The 21,226-nt window shown below is 35.0% G+C and overlaps 1 protein-coding gene across 1 annotated transcript in view; it reads right to left on the bottom strand.

Moving 5' to 3' along the window:
* The window catches only part of PCM1 (pericentriolar material 1), a 95,655-nt gene that overhangs the window by 53,291 nt on the left and 21,138 nt on the right, over positions 1-21,226 (bottom strand). Inside the window, exons 9-23 of the mRNA XM_019664755.1 lie at positions 20,703-20,880; positions 20,450-20,539; positions 18,242-18,351; positions 15,942-16,158; positions 13,775-13,976; positions 12,645-12,818; positions 11,994-12,151; positions 11,635-11,873; positions 6,581-6,735; positions 6,315-6,444; positions 5,014-5,154; positions 3,570-3,760; positions 2,085-2,288; positions 439-658; positions 156-301 (exon numbers count right to left, since the gene is read on the bottom strand). Of these exons, the coding sequence (XP_019520300.1) occupies positions 156-301; positions 439-658; positions 2,085-2,288; positions 3,570-3,760; positions 5,014-5,154; positions 6,315-6,444; positions 6,581-6,735; positions 11,635-11,873; positions 11,994-12,151; positions 12,645-12,818; positions 13,775-13,976; positions 15,942-16,158; positions 18,242-18,351; positions 20,450-20,539; positions 20,703-20,880 (2,555 nt within the window). The remainder of the gene's footprint in view (positions 1-155; positions 302-438; positions 659-2,084; positions 2,289-3,569; positions 3,761-5,013; positions 5,155-6,314; positions 6,445-6,580; positions 6,736-11,634; positions 11,874-11,993; positions 12,152-12,644; positions 12,819-13,774; positions 13,977-15,941; positions 16,159-18,241; positions 18,352-20,449; positions 20,540-20,702; positions 20,881-21,226) is intronic.

The raw sequence follows: 21,226 nt of genomic DNA on the forward strand, positions 1-21,226 counted from the left end.
ACACTGGGCAAATCACTGCTCATAAATTTCTCAGGTGTCAGACTATTTGAAAATGCAATTTGGATCATGTCCTTTTGTCCAAGATAACTGTAAAACCCTTGCCCAGTTTTAGCCCTTACTATATACAGTCTCACGACATCTAAGAAACAGATTACCTTTGTACATTATTCTGTTGCCATGTTAACTGAGCATAACACTGATTCAACTGGTGCATTATAAGGTGTACTTGAGGAGATGCAACATTGCTGGGCATAACACTGTAAGGACCCGTGAGAAGAGTTTGGAGCAGACAAGATAGAGTCTATGGAAAGAAAAAAATTTGTGATAGTTACTGATGACTTGAGAAAACTGTGTAATGCTTAAAAAACAAGATTAAAAAAAATTTACTTTCCATTTTAATAATACCATAAAAAAATTTACTTTCATAGCAAACTATACCTGCTGGTCTTGCATCAAAGTCTGACAAATATTAACACTGAAATCAAGTTGTTTCTTTAGCTGATTGATTTGTTCTTGCCATTGTTCTTTCTCTTCTACATAAGAGAGTTCTGACACCCAGCGAAGGTTTTCCTGACGTTGCATGCTGATATTCTGTTGTCTTGTCTTCGCTAAAGGACGATAATTTCCATCTGCTGAAACAGGGCGATTGTTCTTCCACCTAACAAAAGATTTAAAGAATTTGGTCATTATATGCAATGATTCGGTTTTTAAATTCTGGCAATAAACCCTGATATCCTGGTCTACAGGCCAGTATTTTACATTCAAAGGACTCAGAAAGTATAGAAAACAAAGGGGGTAAACATTCCAGGTTGTTGGCCTTATACAATTATCATTTTTTATTCTTTTCCAGGCTTTTTTCATTTGTTTTACTCAGAAATGTCCATATAATTCTGTATTCTACACAATGAAAATATTTACTACATTACCAGCATTTTTCCATTCTTTATGCTTTAAGCTTACCAACATTCCATCAACTGGAACTACTCAACCATCTTTTATTCATGAAACATTTTTCAGTTATAAAAAACAATGCAGTGAATATCTTTGTTACAGACCTTCTTCACTATCTACGAGTTTTACATTTTTTGTAAACGCCCCAAAACAGGAGCAAAGCTCAAAGCTTATGAATCCTGATCCAGTCTAGCTGGGATGCATCTCCACAACACTCTTAAGGTATAATAAAAAGTGTATTTGGTCTTTGTCCCTGATTTTTAGCAGAGCTCCTATAACTCTTGGCAATTCCTATCTTTTTTTTATTCATAATGAGCCCTTTCAACCACACCTGAATTTATGCTAATGACTCTTCACAGGTCCTAAACATTGGGTTGTCGGAAAAGTCATGACGCATTTTTGCAATAAAAAACAGAAAAAATACGTCATGACTTTTCTGACAACCCCAAAAGCTTTGTGATGAGGGCTGGTCACCAGAAAAACAAACAGGCCGACTAAAGGGGTTGGAACATTCAGCTCCATTGCCCAAACTCCAGGAAGGATAGGGTAGGAGTCAGAGATTGATTTTAATCACCTATGGCCAATGATTTAATCAATTGTGCCAATGTAATGAAACCTCCATAAAACCCCTAAACTAGGCAGTGGTTAAGAGAGATTCTGGTTGGTGAACACACTTAAGTGCTGGGAGGGTGGTGTGCCCAAAGAGGGCCTGAAAGCTCTGTACCCCCTCCATCACCCAAACCTTGCCCTATGCATCCCTTCCAATTTGCTGTTCCTGAGTTGTATCCTTTGCAATAAACCAGTAAACAAGCGTTTTCCTGAGTTCTGTGAGTTATTTTAGTCAATTATGGAACCTGAAAAGGGGTTGTGGGAACCCCCAAATTTATATCCAAGTCAGACAGAAGTGTGAATACCCTGGGGACCTGGGCCTTATGACTGGCAGACTGAAGTGTGGGCAGTCCTGTGGGACTGAGCCCCTTAATTAGGGGACTGCCCTAATTCCACGTAATTAGTGTCAGAATTGAATTAAATTGTAGGACACCCAGTTGGTTCAGAGAATCAAAAAATTGCTTGATGTCAGAAAGACCTGAGACTCTTTAAATCAAGCAAAAAATCAAAACAGTGAAACTAACCTATTTTTAGTTTCCTTTACACTGTAAGAGTTATGATTCACGCTGTTAGGAGGATACATAGAAAAGTTATCGTTTGAATTGGTATCTTGCTCTTCTTCCTCCTCCTCTTCATCTGTCCGAATAATTCCTTCAGAAAGGTAACCATCTTCATCTCCTTCTTCATCTAGTGCACACTGGGTAGAGCCTCCCCAAGTTGCCATTGTTCTAGAGATTAAGAGATAAAAACCACAAGATCATTCTGGAGATGAGCTAAATACTTTACCACCTGCTGTGTGCCAGACATTGTACCACATATAAAGGTATGTGCGCATGTGTGTATTCGTATGTGTGTCTAAAATGTCATTTAATCATGGTACCATGAGATGGGTAGTACTCTCCCCGCTGCCGTTATAGAATGTTTACTCTGCCCGCCACAAAACAATTCTGCAAATAAATTAAAATAGTAATACTATCCCCTGGAAGTTGTTTCCTAAACTAAACCCCCCTCAACTTTCAACTTTTCCTTGTGTAACAGTTTTCTAGACCAGAGCTGTCCAACAGAACTTTCTGCTATAGTAGGGATGATCTGTATCTGTGCTGTCTAATGCTGTAGCTACTAGGTACATGAGCACTTAAAATGTGGCTGGTGTGTCTGAGAAAATGAATTTTTAATTTTATTTAATTTTAACTGAGTCATCTATATCTCCTGGCTGCCATACTGGAAAGCACAATTCTAGACCCATGGTTCTCAAACGTAGATGCTTATCAAAACTATCTAAAGAACTTTGTTAATGTACAAATGTGTGGTATTCAGAACAGAATAAAATACTATAGATATAGCTTGATCAATAAATTCAATGGGGACTCCAAGAACAGGAAAAGTTCTTGTAAGAAGAAAGAGAGAGAGAGTCTCGGTGCAATGTTCCAGAAATGCCATCTGAGGATATCAAAATGCTAGGCCACAACAAATTTGTATTTCAAAATTTTATATCTGAATACTTCTATACAGATAGCTAATTAATCTTACAGATGATCAATTCTTTTAGAAATATTCTTGATACGAAAATTTCAAACTTAAATCCTAAAAACTAAATGTGTTATATAATAAAATGGTTTAAGATCCTTAGAAGCCTTACAAACAGCAGGTGTTCAATTTAAATAATAAAGTGCTTATTTCTGGCCTGAAAGAAAGCACTACAAAGCATCAAACATTTTCTTTACATAAATTTAAAACTTAACTCAGAAAATAAGGCTTATAAAGTCAAGAAAATCTATACCAATATTTGACCAAGTGTCTTAGTAAATAAAAAAGAGAAAGTTGATGCTATGAGACGTTTGAATAGAAAGTAGCTCAATTTAGTGAAACGGAGTCACAGGGTGATGCTTAAACGCTACCCTTGCTGAAACAGCAGATTTGTGCTATGATGGAGAGGGGAAATGAGGCCGCTGTCCTACACGCCCCAGGCAGATGACGTCTACAAAAATGATTTAAAAAAACTCTCTTACTTTTCTGTTCTGCTTTGCTGAGGAGTACACAGGTTCTCAGATCCATCACTTCTCAATGACACAGCCACTGGAGATACAGCTCCAGCTAGACCTTGCCTCCTCTGATGTTCAGCCATCAGAGCTTCAAGCTGTTTTCTTCTCTGTCGCAGCTCTTCCCTTAACATTTCATGTCTTTGCATTTCTGACCACAACTATCAATTTAAAAAGCAAAGTCAAGTTACTGAAAATATTTGGATTTGTTTCACTTATAAAGAATAACAGGCTAATACTCTCAATAGGAACAAACACTTCTACGCTCCCTTATCCTTTTAACACTGAGATATCCATGAAGGTTAAAACAATATTTTAATGATGATAGGAAAAAATTAAGCAATCATTAATCCTTAATGAAAACAAATAGCACCCAAATATACTTCATCAACTATTTAGACAAAGTTATGATGTTTCATACAAATCACGTATAAATAAAATGCCAAAGGATAGGTCTTTGTAACTGAAATGATTACTACTTGCTGCAACAATCCTTTACATATAATTCTGCCAAATATTTGCTAATAAAGATCAAGACTATATTGGGGGCCGTCCGAGTGGCTCAGTTGGTTAACAGTTAGCTTAAGAGAGCGAGCTCTGAGCAACAGGAACGCCGGTTCAATTCCCACATGGGCCACTGATGCTGCGCCCGAGCTGAGCTGCATCTGAGCTACCAACAGGTGGCAGGATGGTTCAGCTGGTGAGAGCACGTGCTCCTAACAACAAGACTGCCTGTTCAATGGTGGGCTATGCCCGCCCGCAACTAAAACTGAACTCGGCACCTTGAGCTGAGCTGCTGCCTGGATGGCTCAGTGGATAGAGCGCACGTTCTTAACAACAAGGCTGCTAGTTCAACTCCCGCATGGGATGGTGGCTATGCCCACCCACAACTAAGATTGTACCACAGCACCTTGAGCTTTGAGGTCCTGAGCTGCTGGGCAGCCAGATGGCGACTGGCACTCTCCACAACTAAGAACAACAACTTGGCTGGTCCCCCTCCCCAATTTCCCAACACTGTTCCCTTCCCCCACAATTCCCCAATTTAAAAAAAAAAAAAAGCAGAAAAAACAAAAAGACTATTTTGAAAAGATACTAACTTACTTTTTAGAACAAACTAAAAGACACAAAACAGGCTTCATTTAAAAACATGTTTCAACAATATTCAGTTTCCCTTCCTAAGATGTGACTTATACAACATAGGGAATATAGTTGATACTGTAATAACTATGTATGGTTATCAGATGGGTACTAGACTTATCAGGGTGATCACTTTGTAAGGTATATAAATGTCTAGTCACTATGTTGTACACCTGAAACTAATGTAATATTGTATGTTGACTGTACGTAATTGAAAAGTAAACTGGTAAAAAAGATGTGACTTAAGATTCAGGAACAACGGTACAATATACAATACCTCATTATCTACTACTGAAGAATCTTCAGGCTCAAAAACTGGTTTGCTTGTATTGCTTACATTTTCATTAACAGTTGGAGTTGAAGTAACAGCTGACACATATTTTTTTGTGGAACAATTACCCGCACTAGTGGCTGAGAGCTAAAAAAGGATTTGTAAAAATTATTATGAGCAATTAAAGCAATTATGTTAATTCCATAAAAGCAGCTATTTCAGTGGCTCAGTTGGTTAAGAGCTCACTCAAGAGTGCAAGCTCTGAGCAACTACAGTTCGATTCCCAGCCTGAGCTGAGCTGCTGCTGAGCTGACAATAGGTGGCAGCATGGCTCAGCTAAAAAAAAAAAAAAAAGCAGCTATTTCACTACTTCTCTAGGGTTCTAGTAACATATTTAATTTGTTATTACCAGACCTCAACTGCCATCATGATCCAAAGAAAATATGACATAATAAAACAAAGATGAGAACACTGGCTAAAGCTGATGAGTTATTAACCAACTTTCAGGAACAACAGATACAAGAAGGATAAAATGTTATTGTGGAAAATTTCATATACTCAACACAACTCAGGCATATATTCCTTTGGATATTGTGTAGATCAGGGACAAGGAAAAAAGGGCTAGATAAAGTGGAAAAAGGAAGAGTCTAGAAAAGAAACGGTTTATATTACATATATCATTTGATGTGTTTCCTTTTCCTTGAGAATAAAACCTGACTGAAGAATAAAGCTAACCAATACATTTCGGGACCAGAAAAATCTCAAAAAGAATTGGTATTTCTTTCCCATATTAACCCTACTCCTGATTACCTGACACAGTCAAAGATTGCACAGTCTCTGTTCAATCTCAAAGACCAATGCATAGAGTACTACTAATAAGCAAAGGTGTATACAGTTAGTAGTCAAACTACAAATAAAGTATTTTAATTTCTAAGATAACTCATGATGGCTTAAGAGGTAATTTATTATATAATTTTATGCCAATAAAAGATGGAAATGCTAGTCCCTTAATTACTAAGTTCAAACAAGAATATTTTAATAAATAGTTATAAATACTCATGTTCTGCATATACAGCTAGCTAGCCAAACAAGTGAAAGAATGGAAATAATCAGTCAATTCCATGTGCTATCTTTCAGCGTAAATGTATATCTTTAACCCATTTCATTACTGCATTTCATTAATCATAAAATTAATAGATATAAATCTGCTACATCAGTATTAGAAAAAGACAGAGTACTTTCTATTGGTGATTGGTTTTTAAATATCGCTTTTCAGACAAATGGAAAGAAAGAAATTTCCTAATTACCTGTAGGTCAGGACATGCCTTTTGCAATGCTTGAATTTTCTCTTGAATCTTAATCAGTTTTTTTCTTTCTTCCTGCAATTGTTTGAGCTCTCTCTGTTGTTGCTGTAGTTTAGCCTCATAAAATTTCTCTCTATAATTAAATTGACATATTTGTACACTCCAGTAAATCTGACAGCATTAAGAATGAGGTAATACAGTACACCTGAGTACTTTCTTTATAATGGGCATTACATTTTTGTTAAATGAAGGCTATAAGCTTAACATACCTTGCCTTTTCATTTACTCCAGCATCTTTCTGTGTTTTATTGGCATTTCCTCTAGTGTTATTTGCATTCTGTTTGATGTCTTCTTCTGCTGGGTAGAAATCATCCAAATTTGAAGTACTGGCAGAGATAACTCCCTGGTCTGCTGCATCATCATCCTAAAACCACAACATTATATTAAAATAATTCTGATATATCCATTTTATACCTTAATAAATACCACTGTTCTGTAAAATTTACATAACATAAAAATTAAAGAAGTAGAAAAAGTTCATGTTTTTTAGGAAACACTGAAGTTCATACTCTATGTACCAATGACAGGAAATGAAGTACTAAAACTGAAAACAGTACATTTGAAATCTAACCTGCCTACTACCCAGTAATGACAAATAAATACTAAGTTGCCTTTTCTTATCTTGACCAGATACTGAGCTAGTAAAGAACAGCTTTTCAGAAAATATGAAGATAAAATATATACTATTGGAGCTGGGAACTTGATATTAGATTTTTTTCTTAAAATTTAACTTTTACATTAACAATTTCAAATAATCAATGTCCATTTTCATTTGCTTACTCAAAATTTTCCATTTCCTTACTTTGTCTTTAGTTTGCAAAACAAGTGCCAATGACGCACAATACAAAACTAATGAGGATATACCATCTCAAATCTGTAATGAATACAGGAAAAACAACTAAAGTTCTTATCTTCCTAACATCTTCTGTTGAAATTAATGTACTTATTAAAATGGGGGATTTGGGGTAAACTACTGTACTTTCTTAAAAACATTTAACTGTATATATTTTATATTTACTCATGCTTTCTCTAAAGTCCTCAACTAAAACTTTAACCTTTGGAAACATCATTCTAATAAAACTTCAAAAAAAGTTAGAACTTACTCTTAATTATAATACTGTCTAATCAATTTTAAGTTTGTAGACGGTGTTCTGGTTTCTGCAATCTAAAAACTAGCTTAATTCATTACTAGCATGGCTAAGGTTAGAAAGTAATTGGGTTGGGGACTCAAGAATAAATAAAGAAGCTAGATCATGAGGCATTTTCACATAATAAAAAGTAGAAAAATTAAAGTACAATATTATACAAGACACAAAACACTGCATGAAGTTTCCAATGGTAGTATAATAAGGGTGCCTGAACAACATAATGACATAAGCTCCAACACCAAAACTAAGTAAATGGCTAAAGAATTACTGTATTGACACATATCACAGACTAAGGAACTAAAAGATATACTAGATTTCTGGAGACTTCTAAGACACATAAGGTTTCATGTAAATTGTCCAAGCTAATCTAACCAAGAATAGTAACAGCTTCACATAATCACTAACTATTAATATATAACTGTTTAAACCCTCTCCTGAGTCTCTTAGGAAAGAGGATATAAGGTAAAGAAAAAGACTACCCTTAGTAAAATGAGTAAAATTCATCAATTACTTTTTTAATAGCTCTTTCAGGAAGCGATCCCTAACCCCCGTTTTGCAGTTTCCTCATTACACACACACACACACACACACACACACACACATTCATGTCTTAGAACACTCCCTAAAGCAAAAGATCTCCATTAAATGTAGGCCTGAAATAAAGCTGATTCATCTGTAAGCCACCAAGTTATTCATCTTTTCTGATCTATTATTCCCACGTTGGGTAATACACCTAAAGAAAGGAATCTTAAAAAAATGGGAAAGTAACAAGTACAATGATATTTAAGATAGCACAACTTATTATTATTTGCTTTGGAAGCTTTTTAATTTTTTTTTTTTTAAGATTTTTATTGGGGAATTGGGGGAAAGGGAACAGACAAGCTGCTATCCTTTTGTTCTTCAGTCTAGTTGTGCAGGACGTTGCTTCACTGGCCCAAGTTGGCACCATCATTGTGCTCTTCCCGGGCGAGGCACATCAGTCGCCGGCTTCTGGATGGCCGCTCACGCTGGCTGTTGGCTGCTCAAGCTGGCTGCTGGCTACACACGGTAGCCCATGGCAACCCACCTGTGGTCGCCGGAGACTCACTGCAGCCCAGCTCCAGGTTGAGCTGTTGTTCAGCATCTTAGTTGTAGAGGGCAGTGTCACTGGCCCTCATTTGTGGGATCCGAACCGGGGTCCTCTGGCGTCCCAAGCCAGCTCTTAACCATCATGCCACTCGGCCGGCCCAAGCTTTTAAAATTTTTAAGTGGTAATACTATGATCAAAGTTCAAAAAGTAAAACAGACATTTAAAAAGGTCTTCTTTCCATACCTGTCCCCTAACTGATTCCATTCTCCACAGGTAACCAATGTTATGAGTTTATATATCTTACAGCTATACTTTGAATACATAAGCAAAAATATATATGCGTGTATATACACACCTATATGTGTTTGTATACATGTGTGTATACAAAGGCCCTTCTTATAATAGGGAAAAGTTGGAAAAAGCCAATTCTAGTAATGATTAAACAAGCTACAGTATATAAATATAATAAAAGGTAATCAAGGGTGGGAAATGGAATCATACACCACTGCTTAGATAACAATTAATACAGTCATCTGGAGAGCAAGTGAGCAGTGACCATTAAAATTAAAATGTCCATAAACTCTGACATAGCAATTCCATTTCATATCTACTCATGAAAAACACAAATACTCAAAGAGGCTTGTGCAAGAATGTTCACTGGAGCAGTCTTTCTAAATAGTGAAAAATTAGAAACAAAAGTGAACATCAATAGGATGTCAGATTAACTAAATTAAGGTCCACTGATACTACAGAAAACAATGCTGCAGCTAAAACGACTTGTATTTAATACACATACACAAACATGTAGTATTACTTATATTTTCTAATTGTTTAAATATATAATTATTTATCCATGTAATTATAAAGAACTATATATACCGATAAGAAAAGTTCTCTAAGAAACTTGTGAAGTGGGAAAAAACAGCAAGCTGTAAAATAATAGTATATTATACAACTTATAAAAACACAAAAAAATATAAAACAATTCGTGGAAGTATTGTTTTATATAAGTGCTGCTGATGTAGGTAAATGCACAGAAAAAGGTTTGACAAAATAGAATTTGTAACTTCTGTGAAGGAGAATGGGATTATAAATGGAGGTTCAGAAGGTATTTACTAGTAATGTTTCCTTTTTTAAAACAAATTAATCTGTTACTTGAGTATTTCAAAATTAAGTAGCATTTCAAAAAAAGTTGCAAATAAAACTTGAAATTTTTTTCATTCATGATAAAAACTATTTTTCTATAATTTATTAATGTGGTTAATTTTAATGTTTTACACTTCATTTTATTTTTCAACTTAAGCTAAACAAACCTCCAAGAAAACAAATCACTCATTAATTTTTTCAGAGATATAGTATCTATTGATATTACCTAAGTTACAATCATGTAACAGAAGTTTTTTGGCTTTCAAAAATCGTACACATTTCAATACTTTAGAAAGTCTCTCAAAGATATTTCTAGTGATTACATTACTGAGAAAAGAGTAGGAATACGTAACATATAAAAAGGAATGAATTTAAAAGGTCAATAACTTTTGTTGCTTTAAAAAGATTACAACTAGTCTAATAAACTGCAAAAAGCTACATAAGTCTTTGGACTACATCAGTCAATACAGAAATGTTAATAGTTATGTAATTTCATATGCATATGTACAAATGGCTTTTTAAAATTTATGACTAATGGTTGCAACTTTACTTATTTGGCCTTAAAGAACATGATAATACATATATGGTTGTCCTTTTACACCAAGTAAGTTATCAGGCTCTGGTATCAGACTGGCTCAATTCTGACTCTGATAACAGTAAACATCCTCTGTAATCTGTTTAATATCTACCTCACAAAGATGTTATAAATTCTATATGATATAAGACTGGAGATTTCACTTACATGTGGAATCTAAAAAATCAAATAAACAGAAAAGAAACAAACTCAAAGATACAGAGAACAGATTGATGGTCATCAGAAATGTGAGTATAGGTAAAAAAGGTGAAAGGGACTAAAAAGCACAAATTGCCAGTTACAAAAATAGTCATAGGGATATAAAGTACAGCAGAGGAAATACAGTCAATAATATTGTTAATAACTGTATGGTGTCAGATGGGTACTAGACTTATCAGTCGGGGTCACTTTGTAAAGTATATAAATGTCTAACCACTAGGTTATGCACCTAAAACTAATATAATACTGTATGTCAACTGTAATTGAAAACAAATTTTAAAAAATAAAGACTGAGGTCTCCAGCAAAAAAGAAACAAACCTGTTTTTGTAATAAAGTTATATTGAAACACTGCCATGCTCATTTATTTATGTATCATATATGGCTGCTTTTGCATGGAGTAGTTGTGGCCTACAAAACCTACAATATTTACTAACTTGCCTTTAATAAAAAAGTTTCTTCATGCCTGATACATGGCATGTAAAGTACTAAGCACTTAAAACTGGAACATGGTAAGAACTCAATACATAAACATGTCCTAGGACCGGCCAAGTGCTTCTTGGTTAAGAGTTGGCTTAGAAGTGCCAGCTCTGAGTAGCAGGGCTGCTGGTTCAGATCCCACATGGGCCAGTGATGCTGCCCTCTACAGCTAAGATGGTGAACAGCAGCTTGACCTGAAGCTGGGCTGCCGTGAGTCTCTGGCAAGGGCGTAGGCTGAAGCAGGGCTGCAGTAGGCTGCCGTAAGATACTGTGAGTGGCTGGCAGTCAGCGTGAGCGGCTGGAGGCATGAGCCGCTATGAGCGGCCATCCAATTGCCGGCGAGTGACTGCCTCAGCCAGGAAGAGTGCAATGATAATACCAACATAGGCCAGTGAAGCGACGTCCTCCACAACTAGACTGAAGAACAAAAAGACAGCAACTTGTCTGTTCCCCTTCCCCAATTCCCCAACGCTATTCCCTCCCCCAATATCCCCAATAAAATCTTTAAAAAACCAAAAAACAAAAAACGTGTCGTAGTATAATTATACCAATAATTATCAAACACATAAATTTTACCTTGTAACTAAGAATGTACTATTTGACAGTTTTTTAAAAAAACAAGTAGTTACCTGTACCATAGCAACAAGATCTTGTAACTGTCTAAGCTTTTGTTTTGCAGCCATAAGTCTATTGATCTTCTGTTCAAACTCAGCATCTTCCGGAGCCTCGTCAACCATACTGCTCCTGTGACTAGATAATGAAGCTCCACTGACTCCGTCATCTTCTGCTTCCTCCTCCTCATCATCATCATCTTCACCTTGTGCAACATGAATCCCCTGTTCTCCTTCTCTATTGTATCGACAATCTGCTGAAAACATGTATCATTAAATCAATACTTTAATAAACCCAAGAGTACTAATGAAAAAAAATACACTTCCCAAGAACATGGCAAAAATTTCTGTGAATAGTCATATTCATATTATCATACCTAAAGAGGGAGGCATGTTTAAAGCCCTTAGGTTGGCAGCAGATCTGTTGTTAATTTCACAATTTGAATTAACCGATCTGCCATCTCTATTATTAGAAACACACTGTGCATTAGAATTACTATTTACTTCATTCCAGGTGGCAGCTACTTGTGGATTTCTAAAAGAAAGAAAACAGCCTGAAGTTATTTAAGGTTAAAAAAAATAAAAATAAAAAAATCAAAGTTTTAGAATTGTTAATAAAATAACCTATGAACATCATTGACTATTTCCCCACTTAAATTCATACTATGAGTAACTGGCTCGTGTTTTTCATTAACTTCTGCTATTTAAAAATTTAAGAAAAACATCTGAAAAATCAAAATTATACCTAAAAATAAAAAGGTAGGAAAATGCTAAATTAGAAACTTATGATTTACTTGCATTTGATCTAACAAATAGCAAATTTACTAAATAACTGTCCTCAATATTTTCCTATTTGTTTTTCTTTACAGGGCAAGTGAGATTATACTGACCAAACAGCAGACTTATAAGAGAAAAGTTTAAATAAAAGGCAAATAGTCGGCACTCAACTAAGGTTTCTTTGCTTCCATATTAAAAGTATTCAGTTAGGATAAATATATTAGAAAAACAAACTTAAAAAAAGTTCTTACCGAATGTTAGTAACAGGCTCAGAATTTTCATGCTCAGAATCATATTCTGACTCTTCAGTTTCTTCATCTTTTGTATTTTCATTTACAGCATCTGTCATCATATCTGATGTTTGTTCATAATAACGAACTAATTCTCTTAGTTCATTCAATCTCTTTCGAACTTCGTTTAACTTCCTGATAAAATATATATATTTATTTATAAATACCCTTTTTAACAAAGTAGAGCAAGCATTATTTTCATATAATAGCAGCCAGCACAAGCAAAATTTAAACCTAGTTAAACCTAGCTAAAGTTTAATTTCAAGTACAGCTTCCTTAGAATTCATCACTTTATTTTCTTATGCTGTGTTAGGGACAAAAACCTAAGAAAACCAGTTTCAACTGTTCACCTTAAGTATTATAGTATAAATGTGCTTACAATTCATTGTCAAAAACATTCCTAGGTTTCTTAATACGTATCAAAAATGAGAAGTATAAAATACTCAATTTGAATACTAGCTCTGACAACTCAGATATGCAGGCATTACTGATCATTTACAGGCTCCCGATTTGTCTGAAACATACAGAGATTATCTATAAAGTATATAATGTTTACCAAAAATAACAAGAAAGTATGCTGAGTTTTTTGTAAGTGCCAGGAGGTACGCCAATGTTTTTTGATCCTTAAAACACCTTTATGAACAGGTATATTACTATCCCTATTTTACAGATGAAGGAACAGAGGCTAATTGAGACTCAGTTACTTATCCATGGTCACACAATCTTGACAGATACAATTTCAGAGCTAACTGCCTCTAAAGCCTGGGTTCTAAACCATTTGAATACAGAGATCTTTTAGTTGTAGTCCAGCCATTTTTAGTCCTTTATTTGCAAATGGAATGCATTAGCTCACATAAATTACCTGTATTACAATGTCACATATCTCTTAGACAACTCAAAGACTGCCCATATAACACACACACACACACACACACACACACACACTTCTACCACCATATCACTTAAGAATCATATTAAATAAATTCAGTTTCTCCAGGATTTTCAACCACCAAAAAAAATAAATAAATCCCAGAATTTATCCCCATTATTCAATTCAAATCTTTGTAACAATAGCAGTAAAAGTAATTTACTGGAGTTTTTCAGTTGGATTCAGATGGCCTTCATTTTCACTTTCATTATGAGAAACCAGAGAAGCAGCAGGATAAGGAGCCGATGATGTGAGGCTATTGGATTCTCCATTGACAACTGGTGCTAAGCCTACAGGAGCAGAGGGAGCTGAAGTTATACTTCTTTGATCCACACTCCTTTGTGGAGAGGCTGAAGAAGGCACAACTACAAAAAAAAAAAAAAAAAGACCAATTACTAATAAACAAATACAGCATCAAACAACTTTTTCAGTTTGCTTGAATGTAGAAAATATTGTAAAAATTATTAACATTTTAAATTCTGCAAATTTAAATTTTAAAAACTTAAGGATATAACTTCTAAGCCACTTACTTATTAACATGTCACTCAGCCAGAGTTAAAACAGAAAGGAAAGAATAAAGACAGACAAGATAGAAATGGACAAGAATTATGATATTCTACCTTTCAAAAGTAACTAGAGTATTCCTTGATAAACTTGGTTCCAGCTTAAGCTAACCAAGACCACTGTGTATGATGTGAGGTACACCAACCTACAAATCTTCACAGGGCAGCCCTAGCATATTATGTCCCTAAGAGCGTTCCAAATCCATAGTGCAGAGGAAATTATATCTGGTCTCCAAGATGACACTTTTCTTATTCCAAAAGATAAAGCAAAATTGTTAAAGTGACTGTGGTACATCCATACTATGAAACACTGCTCAGCAATAAAATGTTCTAATTAGGTGATAGCTAATCCTCCACAGTCCTTGAACTACATTTCACTTTTCTTTCCACACAGATCAAACAAAGAGTATCTTATGCCTTCAAGAGTAATGAGTGAAAATGAAGAATCTCTGCACTTCTCTATCTCCTACCACTTTAAAACTACTGTCACTTCTTTCTTTCTCACAACCATCCCCATCAATATTTGTTGCCTACACTATCAGTTGCTACGGCTGGTGTCCAGTAGTCTCTTCACTATTCCTTGACTTTTGCCATTTGCTGCTGCTTTCGCAATGTTTCCCGATGGGAAGAAAATGATTTTTTGGAACCAACAGACAGAGTGCTACTTTCTTTATCTGCATAAAACTGATCACAAGGCCTTGAATACTACTTTCAAACTTTAAGATTTTCTTAGATGTGTTAATCTGTTTAGGAAGAATAAGCATTGAGATTAGATTATACTATAGAGGAGGAGGCGGCTAGCACAGGTCAGAGAACAGAAAGGAATATGTTTCAGGGTAGAAACAGTAAGGTTCTTTTGGAGGTGACAGAGAAATAGGAGATGAGAAATGTTTCTATCCCTTGTTTTTTCTTTAATAAAAGAGCAGCTGTAATGTTGAAGAATAATGACCAGTTGGGGTTGACCCTGCTGACTCCATTTCCAATGCTTGAGCTCCTATTAGTAACTGTTTGGGTAGGAGGCAGGAACCAGGCTTGAGAAGGTAAGAGGATAGCAAGTGTCCTAGATCTCAATTAGAGGCAAATAAAACATCCGTAGAGAAGATAATTCCTGTAGTACAACTAGGATGATTACTGCCTTTCCCATATAACTATTCAGTTGTCGGAAAAGTCATGGCATATTTCTTGTTTTTCGTTGCAAAAATGCATCATGACTTTTCCAATAACCCAATATATAACTACGATGACTATGTCTTTCCTATTCTCACCTGAGATGACTATGTATTTTAAAAAAGGATGCAGGTGATAGAAATTCTGCACTAAACCATATGTATTATATAAGTTTTCCATATTTCACTGTTTTTGTATACTTTCTAAATCTGTTTTATAGTTTTTAAATCAAAGTACTAATTTGGATTCATTTTTAAGGGAAAATTTTGAGTACGCTAAAAAAATGCAGGGTTATGTCCAAGTATCTAACAGTTACCTTCTGTTCTACTTTTCCCAAAACCCTACCACTTTTCAAGGCCCCACTTTATCTTTTCCATTTTAAGAATTATAGAACAGGTCTGCCATCTATTTGGCTTTTATCATACACTACATTTTTACTTAAAAACTTTTCACGTGCAAGTCCCATCTCCCCCCAAAATTATAATTTTGAGGAACTATGTGTTCATTCATTCACCAAATATTCACTAAGTAAGTTCTATGTGCTGCTATGATACTTACGTGTCCTACACCCAATTAAACAGCTAAGCCAGGTTGACTTACATGATGAATTGTTCAGATGCTGATCTCGAAGTGTATGAAGCTCTCCCAGCAGTTTGTCCATTTTTTGTTTCTTTTCCTGTAACACTCTCATTTTGCTAAAAAGTTGGACTTTCTCATCAGGTAAATGTTCTGAAACTGATGGATTCCTGCTCTGGGAAACCTCCCTAGTTAATGAAAGACTTTCTGCCTGTCTTCTATTGTCTGGAACAGCTGGAGGCTGTTATAAAAAAGAAAAAGAAAAAGACTAAGGCAACTAAAGGTTGCATACTCATTTTAAAAATGCATAAACAGTCTTTAATATATGAGGTGTAATCACAAAATATGGTGAATGTTTAAATAAATAAAAAAATTTTATTACTGTAAGACACATTGCCATTAATCCCCTTCAAAATACTCCCCATCACTTCAAACACACTTATCCCATCGTTCTTGCCACTTTCTGAAGCAGTTCTGGAAGTCCTCTTTCATGAGTGTCTTTAGTTGTGCTGTTGTGACTGCCTCAATGTCCTGAATTGATTCAAAATGTTTACCTTTCATGGTCATTTTGATTTGGATAAGAGCCAGAAGTCTCACAGTACCAGATCCAGTGAATAAGGTAGATAAAGACACACCGTAATGTTTTTAGTTGACAGAAACTGCCATAAACCAGAAGCGATGTGTGACACAGAGCACTGTAATGATGGCAGATGAAGTAAAGACACTCATGCAAGAGGACTTCCAGAACTGCTTCAGAAATGTCAAGAATGCTGGGATAAGTGTGTTTGAAGCGAAGGGGAGTGTTAATGACTATGTGTCTTTTACTGTAATAAATTTTTAATTTAAACATTCACTGTACTTTTTGATCACACCTCATAGACATACATAACTAAACAGTGGTCTTGGCTTCATTGGACATTATCTGGATCTAAATTAAGTGGGTCTAAATTAATCGAGAAATTCCACCTCCATACAAAATAAATCTTCGAAATTATTATCTTGCCATCTTTTTAGAACTACCACCATTAACTCTAACTTCTTATGTTTTTCCTACCACTTCTTTTCTGTTGTTCTATTTTAAAAAAAAATATATATATATATGTATGTATATATATATAGTATATGCATGTGTGTGTGTATATATATATATATGTATATATATATATATGTATATAAAACATTTCAAAAATCCACTAAGGATTTGAGCTCAGTCAAATTTTAATATTCTGCCACATTTACATCAAATCTTTTTTTAAAGAGAAATATAATATTAAAAATATAGCTAAAGCTCTACATGTCCCAGGGCCCCAATCCCATTACTCTCTCCAGAGATAACCATAATCTAAAATTATATATCTACCATTCTTATACATGCTTTTATTTTGTAATGTCTTTGTATGTATCCATAAAAAAATACACATTCTTTACACATTTTTAAACATAACCTAAGTGGTATCCTTTTTAAACTTGTATTTTTTGTTCATTAGCTTTGGTTCACTTAGTGTAACAGGTGATAGGAGTTCACTGTATAATATACCTTATTAATACATTTTATTATTCATGGGCATTTAAATTATTTCTGATTTTTTGCTACTAACATAATGCTGCCATGAACATTCTTGCACATATCTCTTTGTGAACATGAGTTTCTCTAAGGTGGGCCATTGCAGGATTACTAGAAAAAAATGTACTTTACATATTGTTAAATAACTCCCCAAAGCGGTTAGGCCTTATTCTTTTATTTTCACTTGGTCACCAGACAGGGGACACTGAATCTTCAATCATACTTATTTCCAGTGGAGATGTATTAATTCATAATTCACCCTTTCTTACTCAAGGCCCACAGATTAAAATTTTGTATTTGTCAAAATACAAAAATCATTGTTTTAAAAGGTCAACAAATTATAAACTTATTGACTATGAAATTAAACTTAAGAACTTTCTTAAAATTGTTAGTAAAATACCGTAAGGACACAGATTTAAACATAACTTAAGTTTAAAAGTTGTGACCATTAACCTTAGAGACGAAAAAAGAACATGTTATCAAGTAGCATACAAAGGAAAAATTTCACTAATCACTTCAAAGTAGATTTTCCTCTAATTTAGTATTTCTTATAGTCCCCACACTACCAGCACTGGAATCACATGGGGGGAAGCCCACCCCAAATGTATCAATCATAATTTTGAAGGTGGGCAGATCCCACTGACCAGAAATCTACATTTTTTTAATCATGCCAGGTGATACTTATCCTCAGTAAAGTTTGAGCACCATTGTTTCAATTAATGTGATTTTAAACCCAACTATACTAAAAAAAATTTGTTACCTGAGAATCACGAAGCTGATTATGAAAACGCTGAATTAAATCATTCAATTCTTCATTTAATTCAGATGTGATACTGACGCCAGACAGGCTACCAGTAGTTTCTGTTACAGCTGAAAAAAATTTAACAACTATTCATCAAAGCAAATAAATGCAACACCTTTTCAATTTCTGAGAAGCTAAAATTAAATTTTTTGGGAAAAGGAAATTAAAAAAAAAAAAATCTCACCTAACACAATTTGAAAATAGTTAACCCTCAGATTTATCTGCTAACCAATCATTTATTAAGTTTCCATCTAATCTGAAAATAGAGGGAAACTCATAAAACTCTACTATAGTGATTTATCTTTTTCTGTTCCAACATTCAAAGTGGGGACAGGTCTATCAGGTTGGGTTGGGGGAGTGGCAGGGAAAGTAGGTAGTCTGAAAAACAACAGCTGATTCTGACATGTCTCAATCCCACCTCTCCCAACAGAATCAATGTGCTAGTTCGGGAGCTCACAAGCTTTTCTTAAAGATTCAGAAAGTAAGTATGTTAGGCTTTCTGGAAATACGGTTTTTGTCTCAACTACCCAAACCCTGCCATCATAAGGCAAAAGCAACCACAGACAATACATAAACAAATGGGCATGGCTGTGTTCCATAACACTTTATTACAGGCAGAGGGCCAAATCCAGCTGGCCACAGTTTGCTGATCCCTGCAACAGAACAGATAATTTAATGAAGTATCTGCTTGTGATACAAATCATACTAAAAGGCCGTTGTTTTTTATCTTCCTAAGGCAGTCTTCTGATGACAATTCTGGTAACAGTTACTGCTCTACTACCCAACAACCCCATGCTTCTCCTCTCCAGCTCTGAAAGAGACACTGGCTACAAACTGCTTATGTTTTACAGAAAAATACTAGCTTTGTCCACTAAGAAATTAGAATTTCAGGGCTGGAGAGAATCCCACATATCCAGTCCAAACTCTATTTTGAAAAGAAATCAGTCTAGATAAGTAATAACTTTCTAGTTAACAAGCACTCTTTCCCATGACAATTATGTTGCCTCTCATATACTAGAAGATTAAATATTGCAATTCTGGTTTTCATCAGTATTCCCCTGCAAAAATCTCATAAATCCCAGAGGAAATCTGTTTTAAAATTACTAACCTAAAATTCTTTTTAAAATAGTATATAAAATAAATTTAAACTCTTATTCATTCTACTCCTGGGTCCCTGCTTAATGATAGTACACATTTTTTTTTAAGAGATCATCTGCTTACTTAAAAATAAAAGTTCATATTCACAAACAAAGACCACTGACGTAGAACTCGAGATCTAATTCTACTAAAATTCTGTATAAGCGTAGGTAAGTCACAAACTCTATGTTCGAGTTCCTTCTCTATAAGAAATAAGGCTCCAATGACTAACCTACAATTTTGTGATCAAATGAGATGATTATGCAAATGTAATTATTTGAAGTATAACTATCACAGGAAAGTCTCTGAAATCTGATACACCAAATTTGAAAAATATTTAAAAATTTAAAAGGTTAGTTGTAAACCAAACTAGTATTGGTCATTGGTAAAGTTTTGTTTTTTCCTAAATATAAATGTAAAAGCTAACGATAGTTTGGATTTTACAAGGGAAAAGTGGGGAGGAAAATCTGCATAATTATTGCTATATACTATACTATATAAATTATATATAACTATATAATTATTATAAAAGAGTAAGTTACTTGCAAGTCATAAAGTTCCTCATGAAAATGCAAAATTAAATTATGCATAAGTGATCAGGGGGCTGAGCCAGTGGGCTAGGCGTGGGCAGCAGGATAAATTGAGTAACAACAGGGTAACCTCAATAAGGACCTAAAATGGAGAGCCCACAGGAGATAAATTATTAGACTGGGATGACAGACTACTAGAAAATGCACCCTAGTTTTACTGAGTTTTTACAAGTTACAATTTGCTTTCAATTTAATGAGAAATTAAACACTTGGGTTTGAAGGTGATGAGACTATAAAATTAGACTCAATACGAAAGAATTTAATAAAATGTAGAAGTTAAAGAAGGTCTATGAATTGAATCACTATCTCAAGCTCTTAAACCCTTTCTCAGGAGGCAAGCAGAGTATGGCAATCCCAGTTAAGTACTAAAGGTAGAAATAAAACCCTCAAAAGCTGTCAGTCTGAGGTACAAAAGCAGAACTACAGCCTGTCCTTTTACCTCTTACAGGTGCTCTCTGATGAAAAGGAGAGCGAGCTGGCTGTCTGCACGGTACAGTATGATGGCCAGGAGTTGTCCCTGCAATCTTTTCTGCATAACCAGAGAAAAGCACAGGACAGGGTAAGCCTCACACGTAGGTTTCTAAACAAGTCAACAATCTAGATCTGACTATATAATAACCAGCATCCATCTTGGAATGCCATTATTTATTGAGCTTTGCTTATAAAAACAGCATCCTAAGACTGTGGCATACCAGAATCATCCATCACAGCAATAGCTTGCTCTGCTTTATGCTGCAGAGCAAGAAGAGCCGCTTGCCGTCCCTGCAGAGCTCGCAGTTGCTCCTGCTGCTGTAACATCCTTTTTAATAAATCATGTTGTTTCTTCAAACTTTCTATCTCTTCCATGGGCTCCTGCTGAGGGTCTCTGGCCTGGAAAATAAGATCAACAATATTTACATCTATTAAAATTCATGTTCCTGTTTCAACTAGCAATGGCAAAGTACATACATAGATAATCAATTAGTACTAAATATACAACCCTGGATATAATTTTAGTAGACTTGAAGAAAAAAAGAATAAAATGGTAACACAGAGATAGCCTACCATATTAAGAGTTAGGTCATTTCATGGTGAAAGGCCATAAGCAGTGGCTTAGCATAAAGAGGAATTAACGAAAATAAAGAAAAAGACATAGAAAAAAAAAGACAGGAAGGCCAAAGGAGTAAAAGGAGCTAGGAGCGCACGCGCGCACACAAGGGATCCAGGCCTTACAGAG

The sequence above is a fragment of the Hipposideros armiger genome, unplaced genomic scaffold, assembly GCF_001890085.2.
Source record: "Hipposideros armiger isolate ML-2016 unplaced genomic scaffold, ASM189008v1 scaffold_430, whole genome shotgun sequence".
Lineage (NCBI taxonomy): Eukaryota > Metazoa > Chordata > Mammalia > Chiroptera > Hipposideridae > Hipposideros > Hipposideros armiger.